This window comes from Sinocyclocheilus grahami, unplaced genomic scaffold (assembly GCF_001515645.1).
Source record: "Sinocyclocheilus grahami isolate Dianchi unplaced genomic scaffold, SAMN03320097.WGS_v1.1 scaffold37.1, whole genome shotgun sequence".
NCBI lineage: Eukaryota > Metazoa > Chordata > Actinopteri > Cypriniformes > Cyprinidae > Sinocyclocheilus > Sinocyclocheilus grahami.
Window position 1 is genome coordinate 3,009,129 of NW_015505216.1, and position 9,192 is coordinate 3,018,320.

Sequence of the window (9,192 nt, forward strand, 5' to 3'; positions counted from 1 at the left end):
GTTGTACTCATTCGTTCCCTCATTTTATTTAAATCACGGCCATGGTGTACTAATTCACCCACTTTGTATTAAATTATTCGCTCATTTTAATTTAGCTAAATCATGGGCATGTATTAATTCGTTCACTTGTTTTAGATCAATCGTGGCTAACTAATTAGTTTCCTCATTTTAATTTAGTTCAATCGTGGCCACAATCGAACAAGGGAACAAATTAGTAGAACATGGCCACAATTTAACTAAAATGAGGGAACAAATTAAGTTGTGGAAACAACTTCTTAATTTTTTTCTACTGATGTCATGTGTGGGTGCCGTACTTTTAGCTGTCAATGGAGAAAGATGCTTTTTGGAAGCAGATGATTCAATCACGGTATCTACCAACTGGACCATGTTAACTAGCCAAACATCTGGACGCCGGTCATGTGAAAGGGCCTTTATAAACAGCATCACGTGAAAGAGCCATTAAGAACCAAGCAGCAGGAACTCCTATTGCCCTGTTTCTTGTGCTGTGAAAATCTTGTCAGCACCTCAGTGAAGTTGGCGAACAGCGTATCACTCATGTACCAGCTTGTCTGGTTTGGAATATCCAAATAGTTTAAAGTCGGCTTCATACAGCCTGTACAGCTCTTTTCTGGACTCCAACGGTAAGTTGGCGAACCAGTCCTGCTCCCAACTGCTGATGGTTTGGTTGTGATGACTTTCCGGGAACTCGACGACATTGTCTACGCGGAGAATCCGCAACAAATGCTCAGCGTCCTCATCCAAGGTCTCCAGCTTCCCCACAAAATCATAATTTATCTGGCAGGGATGGCACAGACGGTACATTTGTCTCCAGTGCTCGTTGAAAGGCATCTCTTTCTCAGTGTTAGGATCCAATAAATACTGAACGAAATTGGAGAAAGACGGTCGAATCCCAGCAGCGAAAGCGTCCACGACCGATGCCGGTGGATCCGTGTAATTGCTGTATTTTCTCAACATGACGACTGCGAATCTTTTGTAGAAGTCCTCGTTCTCTTGTTCGAATTTGTTGCGAAAGGCAGAGATCAGTCGCACGAAAGGATCCCTGACGAACAAAAACTTGGTGTATTTCTTAAGCTTGATTTTCATGAGGTGCCGTGAGAACTTTCCATAGCGCTTCCAGAACTTGTTGAAGGTGAAGTGCAGGCTACTGTTATGGATGAGCTCCTGAGGAACATCCAGAGGGTCTTGATAGGGCACACCGTCCAATAACAGGCTCTCGCTCAGCACGATCATGATGCGCTTCCAGTTTGTGCAGGCCACCTTGGGAACGTAACAGTAAATAATCCCATGCCTGTCATCCACGATGAGGTGATCCAATTCTTTATTGGGTATGTCATCAAAAGTCCTGTTCTTTCCGGGGAAGTCAAAGTAACTTTTGTTACCGCACACATCTTGGATCAGCTGCTTTCTACTCTCCTGCCTTTGTTTTTTCTCAGGGCCAACTGGAGTCAGATGGATCTTCCACTCTCGTCTCGGGACAAATTTCTCCTCCGATTTCTCAGAAGACTGATTGTGAGGGTCTCCAGGGGGCGGTTCTCCTCTCACCTGTTCCGTGGGGTCCGCGGTTCCTTCTAAAAACTGGTTGACAAAAGCATCAATGTCCGTCAAAAACGAGCCCTCTTTGTCTTCCTCTACTTTCTTTTCTGGGTCACGACGGCTCTGTGGAGAGAGGCGTGATGGTTGGGGCCCAGAGATAGTTGTGTGCAGGTAAAAATTTGAGGCCCCCACATCATCCCAGTATATGATTATAAGAAGGATCATGAAGATAGCGCCCACTATCATAAAAATGCGGAACAGTCTCGACTTTCCCATTTTGGTCGATTTTGACTGAGAAAGTGCCATTCTCACCTCAAATCCATTACACAATCGACAGCCCAGACTGCATTCATCATAGTCTGAAGTAGAGGAAAACAAATCAGAAAAGGGAAGTCAAGAGTATGTCAGTGTTTTGTAATATTGTGGTTCTCTTTATGCAATAAAAAGTAACATTTCGTATTCTCTTTATATGACAGAGCATCTATATTTCTGTTTAATTGGTTAAACGTAATTGAGCAGTTAAATGCTGTTGTATAATGAGAGCAAATCGACATATTTCATGGCTCACTATGACAACGGTGCTATTTTAATGTCATCATGATACACTGTAGAGACGTTTTAGCTAGCTAACTGCTGGAATACACTACACAACTTTTGCCCTCATTTACAGTCTGAAGTCAACTCTAGTTGCTTCAAGTCAGAGTCAGTCAGCAGATTTTGAGCAGTCAAGAGCTGACAGGCTTCACAGAAAACTGCTTACTCTATGATGGGCACAGACTCAAATTTGTTAGTTTCGGGCTTTGATTCTATCCAGTCGTTGGAGATCTAACATGTCTGATATTTTTGAGCACGTATTGTTTTCATTTGTTGTGCATTTTCTAGCAATGAGGTACATGTTTCTGTGTGAGTTTGCTGTGTTCATAACAACTTCTGGTAGTGTGTGATTCTCAGTTGTTAAGTGAAGCCCAGACCAGTTTTTCCTCTTTAACCATTTATAGCCTTGGCAAGTGTACGATGCCAAGTGTTTTGAAATCTGTTCAGATTTTTTAAAATGTGTACGCAGAGCTGGGTAACCTCAGATTACAAAAATTAAGTACTAGTAATTAGATTAGGCCTATATTACATTTTAAATTACTCGTAATCAGACTACAGTTACTTTTTATTGATTACATGATCACATATTATTCACACAATAGCAATAAATGATTCATAATTTATTGATACTTCCTAATCTTTTTTCATCGTTCATCCCGTTTGGGAAAACTTGACATAATGTAATGTTTAATTAGGGCTGGGTATCGAGTTCGATACTTTTTAGGCACTGACCGAAATGCCTCGATACCATCGAGTATCGAAAAACGTCTCGTCGTTCGGTACCAAATTTCGATACCTAAGGGGTTAATCTCATCAGCGTCAGTGAGCCAATAAATCTGCAGCACTAGCCGGTGTGTTCGACTAGAAGAGGTGCGGCGCAGATCGATCAGTGATTGACATCCACGAGAGCGTTTCGAAAGCACACAGAGCAGTCTGCTCTCTTTAGCTCTTGTGGTACTGTAATACACCGATCGGTCTGCACAGTCAAGTCGAACACACCTACTCAAGTCGTCAAGCTCGATAAGTCAAACGTCAAGTCAAGTCGAACACACCTACAGGTGCATCTCAATAAATTAGAATGTCATGAAAAAGTTCATTTATTTCAGTAATTCAACTCAAATTGTGAAACTCTACACCGGTTACACTCAGAGATGTGGCTCACACGTGAGGTTGTAGTGTGAATGCGTCCCAGCCCCCTTCGATGTAAGGCTACATTTACACTGGTGCGTTTATGTTTTAAAATGAAAACGATCCTCGTCATACTGGCATTTACACTGCATTTCAAGCCGGCTTTTCACTATCTCCGACAAACGGGTCATTCAGTCATTCATTTCCAATGGAGAATAGTGCAGGAGCTGCGTGGAGTTCCGATCATATCCAGATGTCCGTTCATACTACACGACCGAAAGCGCGTGTTATGTGACCATTCATGCAAACTGTAGCATCATGCTACATAAGACAATAAATAAGATTTATATTCCGCTTTTACTCAAAACTCACTTTTAACCACCATCGAGTGTTTATAATAACTTCCGATTGCCGTCTAATGTGTGTTTTGGCCATGTAATATTTTTGAAAGATATCCAGCCCTACGTTTAATGCAGTTGTTGTTAATAGCAACGAATGGAATGTTTTCTTTCTCTTCGCCTTTTGTATATCAGTGGAACAAGATTATCCTATTTAAATCAAAGTAATAATTGAGCCAGGTCTAAAGTAATCTAAAAGTAATCAAAAAGTAGTCCAATTATATTACCAAAAAAGTATAATGTAAACGATGACATTTTTGTCATGTAATTTGGAATCAGTAGCAGACAACAGTTTGTCAGTAATCTGCCCAGCTCTGTGTGTACTGTATTCCAGCCTTGAACATAGAAAAAGTAACATTTACCAATAAATAATATAGGCCTAATTGACTTTGCATTGCAGTGTAATATACAGTGTTTGCTTCACATGTCATATATTTTCTTCTTGGAAGCTTTAAGCTTCGTTTCATGTCCATTATTTGGCAAATATATTGGTCAGCTGGCTATTATCACAAAATAAGGGTTTTTTGACCATAATAACCCACTGACTGTACATTATCCCTTACATAACGCAAAGGGTGTTTTAGTTCAAACAGATTTATTTAGTAAGTAATGCAATGTAACCCCTGACAAGGGTTATTTTGCCACAGGGGATCTCCTAAAGGCGTTCACAGGCTACTTACCAAATAATACACAGACATTAAATATTGATATGATTATTAATATTATAGCCTACTAGTAGGAAGCGCAGAGACAGAATTTGAACACCGCTACAAAGTAAACACAGTAATTTTCCACATATATCCGTGTATTGCTTTAACAGAGATGTTATATTCGGCTGGAAAATTTGGCGTGTTTCAAACCAAGCGGCTGATAACGCACAGCTATTGGCTGGCTCGTTTCGTTAATGTAGGCTATTATAACATTACACAGCACAACACTCTGATGTTGGCTACAAACAAACACAATATGCGTGCGTAGTAGCGTAGCGTGATAACGACTCAGACACTGACACGGACGTGTACGAGCCGACAGCACGTGTGGAGTTTTCCCTTTATGATTATTTATATATTTCATTTCGGGTCAAATATTATTCCGAAACCTCAAAATGCACTGAACAGCCACACATTTGCCATGCTCTCGTGTTCGTTTCAAAGTCAAAAGCGACCCCTCGCATTCAGCTGGACACAATGCAGCTCTTTGACACCATCTCTGACTGACTGTGGGAGGACGCTGCAAACACTCGATCTCCTCCGCGAAAACTCCTCCTAAGCCATTCGTCTATAACCTAGCATACTTTCCACTATACTGCAGATTTCGCTTCAATCGGGTGATGGCGTGTCGATTGTTTTTCCATTGACAAAATGAAGATATGAAGTCAAATCTAGAGCAAGTGCAAAGACGTGCCTAACCACTTTTTGTTCCATGGGAAGTCATGAAGCTACTCAACATGCCTGGGATTGCGTCTGTGATTCGCGCACACGGAGTTAAAACAAAGCTATGTTTAGTATGATATGAGCGAAATGACTGTGTACCGTGTCTAAACATGGCTGTAACGCTCACGGTCTCACCTCAGCGCAGGAGAGGAGATTTCTCGGCAGGCAGACGGCGTCAGCTGAGGAGGGATGTGCGCGCGGGGTGTTGACACAGCAGCGCTTTAGTGTCGCGAGATTTCCAAGTGTGCGCAAGCCTCTGCTGCTGAACCGTACTGACACGAGGAGTTTAGTCAGCACACACTCTCGCTTTATTTTTACAAGCCTTTATGGAGAGCATGCTCTACCAGACCTCCAATAAGCTTAATAAAATGTACATTTTAAAGAGGAAAAAGACTACATACTGACAGATGTCACAATATAACGACAGTCACTTAGAAAAATGCCATAATAGTTTGTCAAAATGCAACAGTTGGAATCGCTACCACAATACAACTTCATCCAGAATCATCAAAAGAAAATTCAAACATGTTCTGTTATTATTAACATATGCAACAATATGTTAATTATAACATATAAAATAGAGCTAATGAACCACTTTCTAGTTATGCCTAGCTCTGAAATATTTTATGAGGTAGAAATATACATTTGTGGGGGCGGTGGAAGACTCAAAGTAGGCTAAACATGTATCTTTACACATAAACATGAATATATGAAAACGTTGCAATCAGATTTCTTCACTCAAATTGTTCTATTACGCTCTTCAATTAGTTGGGGATTAAATGTACTTATATTATAAATAAAAGAATTATAAACAACCTGCTCAAAAGAATAAAATGCTAAATATATTTAAATGAAATTGGCATGTTAGTGATCAATAAGGAATCCATTAAAGAGGTAAAGTACAAAACTTTAAAGACAACCTGAATATCACATAACACTACATGTATCATCCATCTAGATTTACTTTGGAATAATATCAGGGATTTTGGGAAATGCCAGTCTAAAATACACTGATCTTTATCAGCCAAAGTTAGCACATCACAAAAGTTTTGCAACTATATGCATCATGTTTTTTGCTTCAAGCTCAACAAGAGAGAAAACCAACAAATGCTTGAATTTCAGTTCAACTTTATTCCCTTGTTGTGCATTTAATATCAGGTAATCTGAATGGAGGAGGATACAGACCACTGTAGTGCCATTTTCGCACACTAGAGTACAAGTTCGCCTTTTGGAAAATCTTAGGAAACAAAATGTTTTCCTTCTGTGAGATGATGTAAAAACAGTTTTTGGCATATTGAGCCATGGTAACACCCTTATGATGAGGTAGATCAACCAAAGGCAAGAACAAGAACGCGTTACGATCAGATCCACCAAGAGCAGGCCTGAATGACGTTGGCAGGGCGGCTTCTCCCAGAGCTGGATGATTTTGTTAAAAAGCAGCAGTCAACAGTGGCACAAACTTCTCCTTCTGCAGCGACCAGTATTAAAAGGCACTTGGACTGATGATAACAAGGAAAACTCTGATAGGGGATCCCTCAATTTTTTTCCAATGCTAGTCCACACTCCTCCACTAAAAAACGGATACTGAAAACAACAAAAGAAAATAATTTTGACTGTGCCAAGGTATTTCAAATAGCATACCAGAGTCATATTGCTGCACACACAGTACCTGCTGTTGGAATTACAGATCTCCGATGGGAATAATTTCTTCATTGATGAAAAACTCAATGGTCTCTTCCTCCCAGTCATCGACATTGCTGTCCAGCTCATCAGCGTTCACACCTAGAAAAGGTCAGAAAATTCAGTTCTATTTCCATTTTTATTTAGTTTAAAATTAAAATATTGCCACAAGTGGAACATTTAAAAATGTTAAGTCAATTTCAAAACTGCTGCAACTGAATTTCACACGGTTTTTTTCTGCAGTACACAGAATATATAATATAAAATTCTATATAAAATATTGAATTTTTTATTCACAATTTCCACCTTACAAAATATTTTTAAGCTTGGCATAAGACTATTCATTTATAGAAATCATCTCAAGGCCCCCTCGGAAGTTTTGCTAAAACCCTCCGGTTATTTATAGTATTCAGTATTTGGAGTATAAAAGTTATTTATTTGAATGGCAATGTGATTGCATAACTTAAAGATTAAACATCGCAGTTGTTTAAAAAAATTGTGGTTGGATCAATAAATGCAACAGGTGTATTCTAGAGAAAGGCACTGAAACTGTGCTTGCTAAGCAGCCTAAGAGATGTCACTGATGGTCAATAAAACTCCATGTTAAACAGAGCTGCCCTCTCTGCGTTAGTTACCTCCTCTGAGTTCAAGGCGGAGAGGTCTCTGCTCGTTGTACATGTCTACGGCTCTCTCACGGTACTTGCGATACTCCTCCATCATGGAACGTCTCTTGTCCACCAGTTCCTGTGAAGCACAAGGCACTTTGATCACTTTGACCTTTGATCCACATATGAATACTGTGTGCATCCTAGGGGGAAAAAAAAACCAACAACAGATCAATTTCATACCTTTGATGCCTTGGACTGACTGAGACGATCTTTCTGCTCGAAGATCTTGGAGTATTTCTTCAAGTCCTTCTTAATGAGCTGTGGGTTTCAAAATGTAAAGTGGGATTAGAGTTGACTCTGCTTGACAGAGAAATGAGAGTGACCCTGCATCTGACCCCTTCTCACCTTTATTTGCTCTTGAGTCAGGAGAGAGGGAGGACGGGGCCTCCACAGCAGCTGGCAGAAACGCTCTTTGTTGATCTTCTGCAGCAGACGGCCCTGGAATGTCCACAGCCAAAAGGCGTTGTCCACCTTAAATTTTTTAAAATTATCAGTTTATACAATGGCATCTGATATGCATTTTCAATCCACAAAGGAATAATAATAAACACCTCCCTGTATCATATTTTATGACTGAAATCCAATCTTATTTCTTACTCATTTTGGGGTGCCAATTACAAAAATAGTGTCTATTTTACTATAGCACCTCACGTGTTTTCACAAAATGTGTGTTTCATAGCATTTTTGCTTTTTATTATAATTTGTAAGGTGTAGTCATCTTGTAATATCTCTTAATCAGTAAGAAAAAACATGATTCCCATCTTCCTCTGAGCCAGTTTACAACTATCTGTTCAATTCTGAGCTGATTTTCACATGCATGAATTCTAAAGACCTTACTTTATGCCTAATAAAATCCAGGTTAAACAGAATTTGACAGAAGAAAAAGCGAACATGACCCAGATGTTTTCTGCTACACCTGTGGGTGTTTTACCATTTTACCACATTGGAAAATTAGATTGGGATGGAAAAAAGATTATTTATTTATAAACTTGTTTATGTAAGTGTTTTTCACATTAAATTAAGTGTTTTAGCACATTTCAAGTGTCATTGAAGTGTCAATTAGTCATTAAAACTGAAACGTCTGAAAAATCTCTGAAAAAGTATTATTGATTAATGTGTTTATTGATATTTTTAACTCAACATCAAAAGTATTCATTTCTTTTCATAAAAGATTCTTACTGACCTCAAACTTTTGAACGCTAGTGTAATTTAATAATAAATATATATTTGCAATTGAATCAGATAAATCACCTTGTGGCTCCACCAGGAGACAGATGTCACAACATATCGTCCGGTGGGGTCCCATTCTACGTCTGAGGCCATGTAATGCTCTGCGATGTTCATCATGGTGCAGTCTGACGTGTCCACAAAAGCAAGAGCTCCATTCATGCTACAGGATGAAGCAGAGAAAATTATACAAATGAACCACTCTAAAAGAAAGTACAAACTAACTCAACACATTTAAAGAGTACAGACCTCCTCAATTTAGTTTACGTTGATGTACTAAAAGAACTAAAACTAAATAAAATGAAAGTAAGAACTACTTAAAAACTATACATTTAAAAAATAATTGACAAAAACACAAATTACTAAAACTTTAAAATTAAAATAGAAAATATGAATGTCCCTCCATGTTATATATATGTTTTTTAGTGAATTATATATATATATATATATATATATATATATATATGTGTGTTAGGGCTGCAGAATTAATCAAATTTCTAATCGCGATTA

At 38.9% G+C, this 9,192-nt stretch overlaps 2 protein-coding genes across 2 annotated transcripts in view; both read right to left on the reverse strand.

The window, feature by feature from the left end:
* Positions 1–222: 222 nt before the first annotated feature.
* Positions 223–5,468, reverse strand: LOC107581708 (carbohydrate sulfotransferase 12-like). The gene is made up of 2 exons (XM_016267337.1): positions 5,243–5,468; positions 223–1,913 (listed from the first exon to the last, which is right to left on the reverse strand). The coding sequence occupies exon 2, from the start codon at positions 1,858–1,860 to the stop codon at positions 550–552; it is 1,311 nt and encodes a 436-aa protein (XP_016122823.1). The 5' UTR covers positions 1,861–1,913; positions 5,243–5,468; the 3' UTR covers positions 223–549.
* Positions 5,469–6,218: 750 nt separating this feature from the next.
* The window catches only part of LOC107581760 (eukaryotic translation initiation factor 3 subunit B-like), an 18,523-nt gene continuing 15,549 nt past the window's right edge, over positions 6,219–9,192 (reverse strand). The window contains exons 7-12 of the mRNA XM_016267410.1: positions 8,707–8,883; positions 7,801–7,926; positions 7,636–7,713; positions 7,423–7,531; positions 6,777–6,889; positions 6,219–6,691 (exon numbers count right to left, since the gene is read on the reverse strand). Coding sequence (XP_016122896.1) covers positions 6,789–6,889; positions 7,423–7,531; positions 7,636–7,713; positions 7,801–7,926; positions 8,707–8,883 — 591 coding nt within the window. The 3' untranslated portion in view covers positions 6,219–6,691; positions 6,777–6,788. The remainder of the gene's footprint in view (positions 6,692–6,776; positions 6,890–7,422; positions 7,532–7,635; positions 7,714–7,800; positions 7,927–8,706; positions 8,884–9,192) is intronic.